The sequence below is a fragment of the Martes martes genome (genome assembly GCF_963455335.1).
Source record: "Martes martes genome assembly, chromosome: 1".
Classification (NCBI taxonomy): Eukaryota; Metazoa; Chordata; class Mammalia; order Carnivora; family Mustelidae; genus Martes; species Martes martes.
Window position 1 is genome coordinate 173,277,217 of NC_137888.1, and position 16,633 is coordinate 173,293,849.

The 16,633-nt window shown below is 37.3% G+C and overlaps 1 protein-coding gene across 5 annotated transcripts in view; it reads right to left on the reverse strand.

Annotated features, from left to right (window-relative positions):
- The window catches only part of CNTN4 (contactin 4), a gene marked incomplete at both ends in the record, with an annotated part of 476,925 nt that overhangs the window by 293,617 nt on the left and 166,675 nt on the right, over window positions 1-16,633 (reverse strand). For 4 of the 5 annotated variants that reach the window (XM_080826267.1, XM_080826265.1, XM_080826266.1 and 1 more), the window contains one exon: window positions 5,051-5,177. In XM_080826267.1, coding sequence (XP_080682393.1) covers window positions 5,051-5,177 — 127 coding nt within the window. Of the gene's footprint in view, window positions 1-5,023; window positions 5,178-16,633 lie in introns of all 5 variants that reach the window. The other variant, XM_080826263.1, reaches the window with a different exon arrangement.

The window sequence follows — 16,633 nt, forward strand, 5'->3', positions numbered from 1 at the left end:
AGATATAATTTTCCAGACTTTGCTGGGAAGCTATCTGTGGAATTTGTTGCAATAAAACCCTCTTTCTTTGTTCACGGTCTCAACTTCGACCTGGAAGAAGGGGCAAGACCTTTGTGACTTGGAATTTGTTGTTTATAAACTAAGTTGAACAGAAACTTCACAGTAGAAGTACTCCAGCCAAGTACTTGAATGCCCCATCTGTCTGGAAAGGGAAGCTGAGTGCAATAAGTAATGTCACAAGTCCTTAAGAAACTTTAATACAAGGAAAGTCGGCAAAAGTCAACAGTTCTAAAATTTTTCTGGGTCTAGGTCAATCCTTTCAAAGTTGAGGGGCAGGAAACAAAGAAAAGAGAAGGCTCAGTTGAGGGAATAAACACAAAGAAGAGAGGTCAGTTGTGGTGTTTGCGGAAAAACCTAATGCTGAAAATCCCCATGGAGAGTTCACCTTGAATTTCTCCTCCCTGTTTGTCCCCCTCAAAGTCAGCCTGAGCACTGAAAAAGTATAGCCAGACAGATGTTTGAAAATACCTGATCTCTCCATTCTATCCCTTGCTCTTTCCTTCAACAAGAGGGAGTTTTTAGCTCCCAGGTAGCAACTGGCTATTATGTTACAGAGAAACTGCCAAAGGTATAAAGGAAAACACAGTACTCTGCAACCAATTGCTGGTGCATTTGATTAAAAGTTTTCTTCTCAGCTTTTCCTGGCAATCTTTAAAAACATAATAGGTTCCTGTTCCACTGCTTGTTTTAAATAACAAAGCAGGCCCCTGTATCTTGAAACACAATGTTACAAAAGCAATGTTAATTAAAGGTCACAGTTTGGGGTAAAAACGGAGCAGCAACTTGCCAAATTCTGCTGCAAAATTTGTTTTCATTTATGGCTAACATCTGAACTTACACTTGGCTCTGTGCTAAAAAATAGGCCCATTTAACTCATCCTTTATGTATTTAGAAACCTTTGCCTCTCGCATTTATTTTTTACTATATAACACATCTTAAAATATCTGATTTAACCTTGAATTCAACATATTCTGTCTGGGGAGAATAAGTGCACATTCTGGTTTGCCCAGGACAGTGCTGGTTTTACACCTGCTGCCCTAGAATAATTATTAACAGTGGCCTTTTACTCTCAGAACTGTCCTGGTTTGAATGATAAATTATATACCCATCAGAGTGTTGTTGTTGTTTTTTTTTTCCCTTTCAGTAACGCACTTCCTTTGGCAAAATATCCATATAGCAAAATGTTATTTGCCCTCCAGATTCAGTTAAATATCTCCTTTTCTATGCAACTTTCCCTGTACTTTCCCCTTGCATCCTGAAGTAGACTTTCCTCCAGGATGCCTTAGAACATGGACATCCTTCAGAGCAAGGATAGCACAATACTCTCTGAATAGCTCTGCAGCGACCTTCACCACTTCTCGGACCTAGGGTGGTGTCCCGTAATATAGTGGTTTAATACAGTAGCTTAATATAGTGATTTAAATACCTTTCCTGGACCACATATTTTCAGAATCCTAATCCATATCCCAATTCAAGGAGAGCTGCTATGGTGAACTCTTGGGTAGAAGCTCTACAATTACTTATCCCAGGTAATTGCTGAGCCAGTTCCATGCACCCATAACTCAGAATTTGAAAGACACTGGGTGGTGTAATGAATGATGATATAGTTGATGAATGAATGAATGGGCACACAAATTAAATTATAAAATAATTTCTACTACACTAATACTCCAATCCTTTAACTTATATAAGATGTCCTTTATCTTCTGCCAAATTGCAAACTAAATATCTCAGTTAATACCCCACTTCTGTGGATCCTTAATGATCCAATCTCTTCCTCCCCAAAACTATGACGTATGTTATCTATTATTTTGGTTTCTAAACACTATTATATATGGATCATTAGCTTAAAGTTTTATCATTAAATGTGAACAGAGGCAAAATCATACTTATAAGATATATGAAGTCATGTGGCCCAACAAACATTTATTAACCAAAAATTTACTTTTTTATCTTGCTGTGAATTTCACTCTTTCCCTCTGAAGTTCCAAGACCCTGACCCCGCCCTTCTCCTTAGTTCAGAATGACATATACACCACATTTTTGCCTATCTTTGGAATTTCATGTCTGTGTAGATTCCTCATACATATGAATTTGAATTTGATTTTCTTCTGTTAATCTGCCTTGTGTAAATTTAATTCTTAGTGCAGCTAGAGGAATCTCAGACAGAAGAAAACTTCATCCTCCCCAACATTATAAAGTGTCACAAGACGATAAAGATCTGTTTCTCAAGAAAGTAATATTTTAAAGTCTCCATTTCCATTCTGATTCTACTGATTCCCTTTCTCAATAGTTAATCATAACCTCTAATTTTGTCTTTTTCTTTCCCTTGATTTTATGATTTTATCAAGTACGTTGGTATCCTTAAACAACTGCTCTATCTTACCTGCTCTTGAATTTTATAAATATGGAATTATACCATTCTTTTGTGACTTGCTTTGTTTGCTGAAAATTATGTTCCTGGGATCCATCATACTGTAGCTGTAATTCATCATTTTCACTACTGCATGGGGTTACCTTGTACAAACATACTAGGTTATATTTATTTATATTATGTTGAATTTAGTTTTCTAAATTTTTGCTAATCTGGTAGGCATCAAGAATGTGACATTTCAGTTTTAATTTGTATGTTTCTGTTAATGGCACTGACAATCTTTCTATCTATTTCATGGATGTGTGATATTTCTTTTCTTAGAAGTACCTAATCAAGTCTTTCAGTAATGTTTCTACTAGGTTACTAAAAAAACAGTTTTTACTTTTTGATTTGTGGGGATTTAAAAATATTTTTGGATATTATTTCTTTGCCAATGACATGTATTAAAAATATCTTCTTCCAGTTGGAAGCTTGAAATTTTACTCATCTCAGTATTTCTGTTGAACAGAAGTTCTCAACGTTAATGAAGTTAAATATTTTCTTTTATGATTTGTGCTTTTTCTGTCATATTTGAGAAATATTTCCTTCCCTTCAAAGTCATAGATATGTATGCCTATCTTCTTTTAAAAGCATGTATGTCCCATGCAGGTCTTCCAGTCACCTGAAATTGGTCTTTGTGTACGTAGTTAGGCAGGGGTCAAATTTTATTTCACTTTTTTTAACCATGTGTGTAAATCCATTGTGCAGTATATCTTTTTAAAATTTATTTCTATTATCATGGTTTTTAATTTTTATCTCCACAAGACAGTATATTGTTATTATTTTTATTGTTCAGTGTAATTGCAATTGGTTTTAATGTGGAAATGTTAACATTTACCACTTGCGTTACTACCATTGGTTCTTTTATCTCAGATACTCTACCTGGGACCATTTTATTTTGTTTCAGTTATATCTTCTAGAATTTTCTTTAGTGAATATGTCTGTTGAAGTCAAACTTTATTTCTTTATAAAAAGACTTTATTCATTTGAAAGAGAGTAAGAGAGAAAGAAAAGGAGCAGGCAGAGGGAGAAACAGGCTCTCCGCTGAGGAGGGAGCCCCATGTGGGGCTTGATTTCACGACCCTAGCAAGAGCCTGATGTGGGACTTGATCCTAGAACCTGGGATCACAACCAGAGCTAAAGGCAGACACTTAACTGAGCTACCCAGGTGCCCTTGCTGGAGTCTAACTTTAGTTTCTAAATGTCTGAGAACACATTTATTTTGTTCTCCTTTTAAAAAAATATTTCTGCTATGTAGAAATTTGACAGTTAATCTCTCTCAGCATTTGGAAGACTCTGTCATCCGTCTTGATTTGTTACTATTGAAAAGTCAGCTGCTAATCTGCCTTCTATTTGAAGGTTATCTATTTTATAAGCTTAACTATTTTTATGATTGTATCTTCAACTTGGGTGTTCTGCTATTTCACTATAATAATTCTAGATGAGGCTTTATTTTTATTTTTACTCCTTGAAATTCATTTGGTTACCTAAATATATAGCTTGGAATTTTTTTTTTTAACTTTAAAAAAAAAATTATTTTTAGGTAATCTGTATGTAGACCCAACATGAGGCTGGAACTCACAACCCTGAGAATAAAATATTGCATGTTCCACTGACTGAACCAGCACTCTTATAGCATGGAATTTTTATTTGGCTTTGGCAAATTCTTAGCCTTCTCATAAAATATTGTCTCTGCCTCATTCTCCCTTGCCTTTCCTTATGGAACTCTGATTAAACATATACAAACATTTTCTATTAACCTCTTTCTCTCTCTCTCTTTTTTTTTTTTTTTTGGTGGTTTTCCCATTCTCTGTATCTCTCTCTCTTTCCCTCCTCCTTCTTTCTCTCTCTCTCCCTTTACTTCTCTTCATCCAGTTCTGATGCCTTTGGATGATTTCTTCAGATATACCTTGCAATTTACTAATTCTCCTTTCAGCTGTGTCTCATCTTCTATTAAGACCACTTAGCACTAAAGTTTGAAACAGGCAATTATTTTTGCTTTACAGTTCTTTGGGGAGGCAAGCTTATTTCTTGTTACATGCACTCTAAGTACGTAGCCTTTAGGTCCCAGGTCTATTCTAGGAGGTATGCTAATGTTAGATTCTCCCCTTGTTCTTGGTCGATTCTAGGCTTTATCTTATAATCACTGTATACAGCTGCAAAATCCAAAGTTCTAGTCCACATAGTTCAAGGTAAAACCTGCTTCTAGGGGTTAGTTTTCTTCTCTGGGTTCCAAACCCACTTATTTATTTATTTATTTATTTATTTTTTAACTTCTGAGTACTTCTTACTTTAATATCAGTTTGTTGATGCAGGTGTTAAAAGTGTTTTTAAAAAATATGTTAAGAAATATTTAGGCTTTCAGTGAGGGTGTCAGATAGGATATTTAATTCCCAGTATAGCCAGAAACAGAAGTTGGGCACTAAACGTTTCATGAACACAATGATCTCTTTAGTGTCTCAGGGTATTCTATGATGCCTGTCTAAAAGCACTTTAAGTAATTAGTGCTCTATAAGTACTTTCGATTTTAATAATAGAACTCGTACGCACGGAAACACATGATTTAAATTAACGAACCTGATATGTGGTTTTGGATTCCCTTTAACTTCACAGTTGAGCTTCACTTTTTTCTCCTCAGAATTCAAAGGGAACATCACATGACTTGGTTCCTGAATAAAAACAGGGCCATGCAGTGTGTAGTCATCTGAAATGAGAGGGGCAAGTGCCCCAAAATGAAGAATATCTTCCAAATACAAACAATAACAGGAAACAATTACAAAATGAAAATAAGAGCAGTAAAATAACAAAAAAATAATAATAACACAACAGATTTAGTTTCAGCCTTTTAGATGAAATTTCCCACTGAAGACTAATCCTTTGTAGATTATAACGAAGTGGAGACACAGACTCTCCTATTTCATACTGACAATTTATTTTTCCTAACAACTTCCAGAATGCTTGACCTTCCCTTTCCTCTCCTCTTACTTTTTATTCTATCTGCCTTTTGCTTAGCCTTTTACTTTGTTTACCTTTTGTGCTTTCTATAGTTCTTTTGTGCTGCTGTCTATTATCCTGGAAGACTTTCTAATGTCACAAAGTTAAACATTTCTCTGCTCTGTAAGGGGGTAATAGAAATGGAAGCAAGCAATGATGATCTCATACATACATTAATAAAGAGAAACATCTCTGTACTGCTAAAATATGTATAAAAGTTTCTTAAATTGTCTATGTAAGTAAAGAACAACCTAGAGTCATGATTCTCAAATTATCTGGTAAATGACCAACTTGTTTTTGTCTTTTATTTCCCAACCTACTAGGGATCCATACCTGGGGATGTTTGTGTAAATATCATACAGCTGGAACCATATGTGACTCAGCATGCAAATTCAGTAACACTCAAATGAATCTATAGCTAGCTCAGTAATACATGAGTATACAATGATGTATGAGTTTCTGAATACTTTCCCTCAATTAACACTGACTAAATGTATGAAACTTACTTTATTACAAAACAGCTATAAAGTTTAAAGACTGGAATAATCTACAAACCAGTATAGAGCAGTAGAGAGTACGTGTTTCTAGATACACACATAATAAAGATTAGTCAAAATGCATCTCACCACCCATACCCATGAAAGTGATTTTCATTCTTCAAAATCTAGTTCAAGTTCATTTTTTTTATCCTAGAAAGCTTCTGTAGACCTTTATCTTTTTCATTTAACCACATGATTCTTCAATTATATCTCCCTGTAGCTACTTTTCTTTTTCTATCAGGTGTATGGGTACCTTGTTTTGTCCTGTTTTGCACTATAAGCTCCTTGAGAGCATGATGTACACATTTTGGTATGTTCTGATACCAAGTACAGCAGCTTATACACAGAAGATCATTACTAAAGATTTGTCCTATTTGTGTGTAATTTTTTTTTTCACTTTTTAATGTATTCAATCAATTGACTTAGGCATTGCCTGATGAATTTCCAGATAGAAGGGCCAGTGGCTATGATACTGAATATCACCCTGGAGCTGACAATCCACTCTCCACTTAGGCGTGATTATTTTGAAGAGTGTGAATTGCAACTGCTATCCTGGAAAAACTTTACAACCAGCCTTTGTTGATAGGTGATAAGATGAGAGTAAATTCATACAGATGTATCAGGACTGAGGAAAAAGAATAAAGCTGGCTTGGAAATCTTGGTGGAGGACAGGAAGTAAGGTAATTTCTTAGAAGGTTTATAAACCAGGCTTAAAAAAAATCCATATGTTGAGCTTGAGATAGATAAAATGTAAGGAGACAAGATGACAAAACAGAATTCTATTTTATTATAGAGGAGTAAGGACAGCCAATGACCTCGTAGTAAGAAAAAGCAGGATATGAATTCAGACAAACCATGAACTGAGATTCAATGCCTTGGGTCAACTACTAAATCCGTGACCTAACTCTCCATCACTTAGTCTCTCTAGCCCTCAATTTTCTCATCTCCAAAATAACAGGATTGGACTTGGTCAGTGGTTCTATACCAGTTAAGAATGGAAAAGAATCCCTGATTTTTGCCCATGAACTTATATGCACATACATGTAAAATATGCATTCAAAGATGACATGAATGATATTGTTACCACCATCCTCTCTCCATACTCCATGTATAAAATCTCTCATTAATGAGACTTAAAACAAAAGAAAACAGGATCGTGGGGCATCTGAGTGGCTCAGTGGGTTAAGCCTCTGCCTTTGGCTCAGGTCCTGATTTCAGGGTCCTGGGATGGAGCCCCGCATTGAGCTCTCTGTTCAGCAGGGAGCCTGCTTCCCCCTCTCTCTCTGCCTGCCTCTCTGCCTACTTGTGATCTCTGTCTATCAAAAAAAAAAAAAAAAAAAAAAAAACCTCTCAAAAAAGAAAAAAAAGAAAACAGGATCTGCCAAATAACTGAAAAGCATAGAATGAAAAAATACCTAAGCATGTACTTTTTTTTTTTTTTTTAACACTCATGGTTTGAAACCAGATACTTCAAAATCCAGATATATACATTTCAGATTTTCAACAATTATATAGATAGTTTCAAAACAAATTTAAACACTGGTCAAGGATTAGCTCAATTCAAATTTGAAGAATTATGTGAATTTTTGGCATATCTATTTAGGTAACAAATGTTCCTTCTCAAGATCACTAATAGCTACACACTTGGATTTTTCTCTAAGAGAGAAATATTTCTATTGTTGTCCCAATTCTAAAATTATGTGTGTGTGTGTGTGTGTGTGTGTGTGTGTAATATCAATCATCTCAATTCATTGGTGTTCCCTGATTTGAATTTCATACAGAAATACACAATCTATTACTAGTAATTCCAAGTAAGAATAAAACATAATAATGATTATCCAGGATGCAGCTGAGAGACTGTGGATTAACATCTGTACTATTTCTCAATGTATCCATGCCATATTTAAATAACAAAAATGGCATTTTTTCTGTGTATTTTGTAACAAGAATTGATAATAACGATGCTTTGCATTCACTATAAATAACACATTTCATCCAAAGTTTTTATTTTCTCTTGGTTAACCAAGCTTGCTGCCTGTAAATTAACATTAGCATAAAGGGAGTGGTATTTCAGTTTTCATCTAAGGAAATCCATAGCATTTCAAACATGAGCTGTTTAGTTTCAAAAAGATGGAGGGAGAGATTTTAGAAAGCTTAGCAATGCAGGTGTAGAAAACAGATAACCTAACTTAAAAAACTTTAGCCTAGAGTTACTATAAATACGAACATTTTTGACAAAAAGAAGTTAAAGGGTTGCTTTGTTTCTCTTAAACCTTGAGGTAGCTGGGTGAAACACAGTCCTCAGAATGACATTCTGAGATGAAACATGGAGGGAGGTATCAGTAAGTTTGTTCTATCTTTGTGTAGTAGTGACAAAGTGACTTTCAAGTGTCTTGAAGGTACATATAAAACACTTTGCATTTGCCATTTGTAAAGTCTAGGAGATAAAGTTCATCCTTTTCTCTGTCACAGTAACTAGCTCTATGTAATCAGAGCGGTAGCCATGATTTCCAGCCTAGCAAAGTAAAGGAGCATCTCAGAGAATGACAGAGGACAAGGTTTTAATAAGCCAATATGTTTCAAAGTTAGACCGTGGACCGCCCGCATTGTAATCATGTTATGCAAGGACTGAGCAAGTACAGAGCTTGTTTTTCTAAATCGCAGTCCAGACTGACTGCACCAGAAAAATCCAGAGACCAGAAATTTGCCTATAACCTAGTTGAATCTGGGTGATTCTTAGTCACACTAAAATTTCAAAACTACTAACACAGATCCTTTTATGCCTAGCTTTCCATTTCCTAAGAGCAGAACATCAGCCAACACCGGCTTTAGACACGTTTCGAAATTTTCTCTGTTGGGCAAAGTCAAACCAACATATCTTTTCTTGATAACATTTAGAGAAAGACTTTTTAGCACATGTTTGGACTAACAGCTGAGACGCAAGCAGACAGGAACAGAAAACGATAAAACCAACCCACACAAAGAAAATGGATGGATTTGTCAAGGTACAGGATTCGTGTTGAAACTAAACCAACATTTCCTCAGAACACTCACAGTTGAATGCCAGCAGCTAATTGTGAGAACTCCCCAAGGGTTCTGTGTAACAAAGAAGAGCTACTGATGTGACAAAGTAAAAGTATCCTCAGGGTGACACAATAATCCACTGACCTATAGTGAAAATTTATTCTCACTTGATACACATTGCATTCCTGCTGTAACCACTATCCCTTTGTTTATAAGGCATGAACCTCATTTAAGTGGCAGGATGTTCAGATTGATGTTTTAACTTGTGGATTCCTAAAAGGGAGAAAAGTCAGGGACTCGCTTAGCTTGGAGAAGTTAGGACAATGGACTCGCATTATTATCAGGGATCTCTCAGGGGAGCAGCAGGCAATTATTTTTCGTTCTCCTGGAAATTCTTGAAAATCATGTTAAGAGAAAGAAAGAGGAGCCAGGTTGCCAATAGCGCAGATATAGTCTTTCAGATTCCAGATCATTGATTCCAGCCCCAGGCTTGGGGATTTAGTGCAGATGCCAATACTGGTACATCATGATTTCCTGGGTTCTCCTCTGCTTGGAGACTACCTGCCAGTTGGTCACTAGGCTACTTCTACAAAACTACCTGCATTCCCTAAAGTTCCATATCACAGATTCTCATGGACTAGTTTCTGAGTAAATCATACATTTGTAAAAAGAAGAGAGGACACCTAAACTTAGGAAAGCCCCCTTTCATGTTTCAACAAAGATTGAGAAACCTTTGGGTTTTGATTTCATGACCAGAAATTTATTTAGGTTAAGGATCAGACTACCCTTAAATTTTCTCCCCATTTGTTCATCAAATACTGAAAGTTATTGGAAAACACTGTTCTCAACAAATGATTCTCAAACTCCTTCCCCCATTTGACTCTTTTCTTTTTAAAATCTATTTTTGGGGGGAGACAAAAATCGATGCTTGTCAGCCAATTTCTTCTTGCTTCCTCCTGTTAATGTTCCAGAAACAAAATGTAGTGCCAAGGCTACTCTTAAAATGTTTAGAGTACTGAAAGAGATGCATAGAACTGTAGAATTTTAGATTAAAAGAGATTATTTAATCCTGAATGTATTTTCCCAGTCACAGACTAAAAATATACTATATCTATAGTAGAAACAAAATGATTTTACCTAAAAATAAAATAATCCTCTAAGAAATACAGTAAAAAAACACCTTTCTACAGTTAGGTGTCACTTATTTTATCTGTAGCTTTAGGAAATCAACGATCTTACTCTTTTTTTTTTAATTTGGCCCATTTTGATATGTCCCCAAACTTCTCTCCTGGGCAAGCAAAATGCTGCTCAGTTAGGCTACCAGAAGCCAGACTGGGAAAAGAAATGGGAATGGAGGGGGGCAGCCTGAGTTTTTCTGAGACTGAGAGGAGAAAACTATGACTGAATCTCAGGTGATGGTGTACTCAAGGAAGCAAGGCAGAGGCCCATGTATCAAGTACAGTGGAGCAAGTGTATAGCATAATCTCCATTCCAAGTGTTAGGTCAGCAAAAAACAACATGCATAAAGAAGCAAGCTAGTGGGTAGATATGGCTTGGAAAAGTCCACTAATGCTAAATGTAGATCTTTTTTTAATAGGACATCTATAAATAATCCTAAAATGTAGCCAGCAAAGGAAGGGGAGGCATTAAAGGGCTGAGCCGTATCAGAGAGCAGTAGGATCTCAAGATAAATATTTCATAGAAAGGAACTTAGCAAAAATAAATAAATAAATAAATAAATAAATAAATAAATAAATAAAATAAAAAAATCAAGCTATGCTGCTTAAACTTATTCCTCAAAGTGTGGTCTAGAAACCTTCTGCATTAATATCACCTGACCTGGTGGTGCTTGATGAATGGCAGATTTTTGAGCTCCTGCCAGACCTACTAGATTTTCATTACCAGAGCTCAGCACCACTGTTCATTATTATACAATTTATAGTTTGAAAACAAGCACCTTAAGTTATGAATTGAGCATAGATGACTTTCAGCCCTAAACCAATTAAGGATGCCAATGAAGAAAAACAACCCTGCAGAGTTTTGTTCTATGTGCTAGATCACTCTGTAGCTACCATGTGGGATGGGGTAAAAGGCCACATGTCTCCACAAACCCCTTGGGTCAATGCACTTCTGTTCTGCTGGAAATATTTTTCATCTCTTGGAAACTCAGTGATTCAACTCGGCTGGGAAAGGACAAAAACGCAATACTATGATTTCGCCTTAGAAAACTAAAAATACCAGATTCAATTCTAATTGTAATTGTTGTGAGTTCCCAGACGTTCCATCTGAGGGTTGTTTAGGCTCTTGATCCTAATGGCAGGTATGAAGGGCTGCCACAACAGTCAAGAATCTAGGACTGTGGTACACAGTCAATCTTCCTACCACATCAAATAGGCTTTTGATTATTAACACCTGGTCTTGGGCAGAAACACTTAAATGGCAACAATCTAAATACGGGAAGTAAACTCTAGGACATCTAATGGGGAACACAGGGGTTTGAGTGTGAGCTCAGAATATGAGCTTGTGGGTTTAGACGGGAGTTACATCTGGGTCACATCTGGAAGCTACATAGTTTGTTACATTACGCATGCACAGAAGCATCCTGATGCAAACCAAGGTGGCTTTGTCATACTATATTTTTTTACTCTGCATCCTGTGAAGCCCTTCACCATTCAAGACCATCAGTGCTGTGTGTGTGATCAGTGGGAACATGTTGCCTTCTTGGATTGTAGACCAAAGCCACTTCACCAGGGACAAGAAAGGGGTAGTTCTTCTGCAAAGCTGGTTTGTTGGGTGTGCTCCCAGAGTCATGTTTATATTTTATTTTCTCCTTCTCAGCACTTGCATCAATGGGGAAGCCCAATGGAGAGAAATATTATTCATTCTGCCACCAGAGTATTCCAAGAAAGGCACACACAGGGTCCACTACTCTATCCTGCTGGCAGGGAGTCTTCTCCTCCTGCCTTTCTCACAATCACTGAAATTCATTTTGGCCAAGAAACTGTAAGATCAGCAGCATCTCAGTAGATCAAAATTACTCATAAAATGTATGGACAACAACCCAAGGTAATTCAGAAACAAATAAAATACTCTTAACTGGTTTTCTGGAATATGAGTATTCCTTTAAAATGTAATCATTGATTGTAGAAAAGATGACTGGACAGCTGTCAAACTGTCATTAAAAATACAATTTAGTGTTGTTAGTCTTTATAACATAAATAGCAAGGGATGTTCAAAGGCCCCACACAAGTGCCTATGTGTAACTCTAGCCAACACACAGCATTTTTGCTGAATAAGGATCTACTTCATTCTATTTGCTTGTTTGGTTGAATAGAGCAGAGGCAAAACGAACACCAGAGGAGACAGACATGCCTGCTTAAAGGACAAGGTGTTTCTTTCATCTGTCCTTGCTTCCACCTTCCTTCTTTTAACCCCCTTACATGAGCATTTTAAACAGGAAGGAACAGAGAATTGTGCAGACAGCCGGTATATGTTTGAAGGCAGAAAGTAAAAGAAAGTCCAAATAAGAAGTGAACTCTTCTCCTACTCTTTGTTTCCTGCTGAACAGAGTAGTGCTGCTGTCATCATATGTTGTGTCACACATAATGAGGACATAATTGTATGCAATGTTAGATCTTAGAAATGGTGGTGGGGAGTGGAAAGTGTGAGGAGATAAAAGTGATCTCTGTTGGCGAAAAAAATGTGCATTACTGAAGGAAGCATTCATAGGAGTGGCAAAGAACAATAAGGCGAAGCAGGTCAGCAAATCCTACTTTGACCTTGACTCCAAATCCAGACAAATTTCAAGAACAATGGATTCATTACTCCTTTAAATATAAGTACATGGGTGGTTCTGATGTCAAGCTCCAGTAATGAAAATAATGACAAATTTCACAAATGCAAATATTCTATAACTCATTTGGAGGCAAAAACTGACCTAAAGGGAGGGGGCAGAGTCAAGGTGGCTGAGGAGTAGCAGACTGAGATGACATTAGGTCACAGGAGTTTAGCTAGATAGTTATCAAACCATTCTGAACACCTACAAACCCAAAAGCAGATTGAAGAGAAGAAGAGCAGCGATTCTAGGAACAGAAAATCAACCACTTTCTGAAAGGCAGGACATGTGGAAAAGTGAATCCAAAGCCACAGGAAGATAGACTGTGGGGGGATAGACCGGCTCCCGGCTAGAGATGGAACAACAGAGCACAGAATTTGAACTTTTAAAAGTCTGCTCCACTGAGGGGCATCACTCCAGAGGCTAAGTGGGGGTGGAGCCCTCATGGGGACAGTGTGGTCTCAGGTGTCTGAGTGTAGCAGGGCTCGCAGGTATCAAAGTAGGGAAGCTGGCTACAGAGACGGAGCCAAGGAGTAAGCTCTCAGCTCGGGGTACATTAAACTGTGATCAGTGGCACAGTCAGGGCACTGCTCTTTGAGCAAGGACCCCACAAGTGGCAGATCCAGGGAGACATACCTTCCTCTGTGGGAAGAACAGAGCAGCAGGATCTGCTGGATTTGGAGTCTCCAAATGGGGCTGTGTGCCAGAGACAGAAATGCTCAGTCATAGGCCGGATAAGCTCAGAGTGTGGCCAGAGACCAGGGAGACGGGAGTGGTTGAGTGCTTTTCTCCGAGGGCACAATAAGGAGTGAGGCCCCAAGATCTCAGCTCCTCTGGGCCAGAGAGTGAGAAGCCGCCATTTTCATTCCCATCATCGAAAGATCTATGGAAAGCGTTCAGGGAACAAAAACTCCTGAGAGCGAACCGAGCAGATTACTTAGCCTCGCCCCTGGCAAGGGCGGTGCAATTCTGCCTGGGCAAAGACATTTCAGGATCACTACAACAGGCCCCTCCCCCAGAAGATCAGCAAGAGCATCCAGCCAAGACCAAGCTCACTGATCAAGGAGAACAGTAGAAGTCCAGGGGAGGGGAAAGTAAAGCATGGAATTCATGGCTTTCTCCCCAGGATTCTTTAGTCTTGCAAAGTTAATTAAATTTTTTTAATTTTATTTTTTTCTTATTCTAATTTTTTTTAACTTTCCTCCTTCCTCTTTTAACGTTTTTTTATCTTAACAATACCTTTCTTAAAAAAATCTTTTTAAACCTTCATTATTATAGTCATATTTTATCCTTCACTGTATCTAACTTTATTTTTTGTATAGATACAGGCTTTTTTCTTCTAAAAATTTTTGGGATACAATTTCTTCTAATAGATAAAAATATATCCTAAATCTAGCACAGGGCTTTGTTCTAGTCTCCAGCCTGAGCAAATTCTCTCCACTCTCTTTTTCCAACCAACTTATCTTATCAATTCCTTTAAAATTTTTTTTAAATTTTCATCTTTACAGTCATATTCCATCCCTTCATCATGTTTACCCTTATTTTTGTAATATACAAGTTTCGCTTTCTTTAAAATGTTGGGAGGTAGTTTCTTCTGAGGGACCAAAATACACCCAAAATCAAGTGGAGGGGGGGGAGGCTTTGTTCTAGTCACCAGTCTTATATATATATGTATTTTAAATTTTAAAAAAAATTTTTAAACTTCTTTTTACCCCCTTTCTTCTTGCCCCAATTTGGGGTCTCTTTTGATTTGGTTTGTGTACATTTGTCTGGGGTCTTTGCCACCCTTTTAGTATTTTATTCTCTTGTTCATATATTCTTATCCAGATAAAATGACAAGACACAAAAACTTACCACAACAACAACAACAAAAAGGAATAAGAGGCAGTACCAAAGGTTAGGGACCTAATCAATATGGACATTGGTAATATGCCAGATCTAGAGTTCAGAATGACGAATCTCAAGGTGATAGCTGGGCTCTAAAAAGGCATGAAAGATATTGGAGAAACCCTTTCTGGAGAAAGAAAATCCCTTTCTGTAAAAATAAAAGAACTAAAATATGACCAAGCTGAAATTTAAAAAGCAACTAATAAGGTGCAATGAAAAATTGAGGTTCTTACTGCTAGGATAAAGAAGGCAGAAAAGAGAATTAGCAACATAGAAGAGCAAATGACGGAGAATAAAGAACTGAGCCAAAGAGAAACAAATGACTATTGGACCATGAGGGGAAAATCTGAGAGATAAGTGATCCCAGAAGACGAAACAATATTAAGATAATTGGGATTCCAGAAGAAGAAGAAAGAGAGAGGACGTCAGAAGATATATTGGAGTGAATTATTACAGAAAATTTCCCTAATATGGAAAAGGGAACAAGCATCAAAATCCAGGAGGCACAGAGAACCCCTCTCAAAATCAATAAAAATAAATCCACACCCCATTATCTAATAGAAAAACTTACAAGTCTTAGTGACAAAGAGAAAATCCTGGAAGAAGCCCAGGACAAGAAGTCTCTAACAGACAAAGGTAAAAATATTAGAACAGCAGCAGACTTCTCCACAGAGACCTGGCAGGCCAGGAAGAACTGGCATGATATATTCAGAGCACTAAATGAGAAAAATAAGCAGCCAAGAATACTATATCCAGCCAGGCTATCACTGAAAATAGAAGGAGAGACAAAAAGCTTCCAGGACAAACAAAAACTAAAAGAATTTGTAAACACCAAACCAGCCCCACAGGAAATACTGAAAAGGGTCCTCTAAGCAAAGAGAGAGGCTAAAAGTAGTAAATCAGAAAGGAACAGAGACAATATACAGTAACAGTCACCTTACAAGCAATATGATGACACTAAAATAGTATCTTTCAATAGTTACCCTGAACGTAAATGGGATAAATGCCCTAATCAAAAGACACAGGGTATCAGAATGGATAAAAAACCAAAACGCATCAATATGCCATCTACAAGAAACTCATTTGAGACCCAAAGACACCTCCAGATTTAAAGTGAGGGGGTAGAAAACCATTTACCATGCTAATGGACATCAAAAGAAAGCTGGGGTGGCAATCCTTCTATCAGATAAATTAGATTTTAAGCCAAAGACTATAATAAGAGAAGAGGAAGGGGGGCACCTGGGTGGCTCAGTGGGTTAAAGCCTCTGCCTTCGGCTTAGGTCATGATCCCAGGGTCCTGGGATCGAGCCCTGCATCAGGCTATCTGCTCTGCAGGGAGCCTGCTTCCCTTCCTCACTCTCTGCCTGCTTCTCTGCCTACTTGTGATCTCCGTCTGTCAAAAAAATAAATAAAATCTTTAAAAAAAAAAAAAAGATGAGGAAGGACACTATATCATACTCAAAGGGTCTGTACAACAAGAAGATCTAAAAATTTTAAATATCTATGCCCCTAACATGGGAGCAGCCAACTATATAAACCAATTAATAACAAAATCAAAGAAACACATCAACAACAATACAATAATAGTAGGGGACTTTAACACCCCCAACACTGAAATGGCCAGATCATCCAAGCAAAAGATCAACAAGGAAATAAAGGCCTTAAATGACACACTGGACCAGATGGACATCAAAGATATATTCAGAACATTCCATCCCAAAGCAACAGAATGCACATTCTTCTCTAGTGCACATGGAACATTCTCCAGAATACATCACATTCTGGGTCACAAATCAGGTCTCAAGTGGTACCAAAAAAATGAGATCATTCCCTGCATATTGTTGGACCACAATGCTTTGAAGCTAGAACTTCATCATAAGA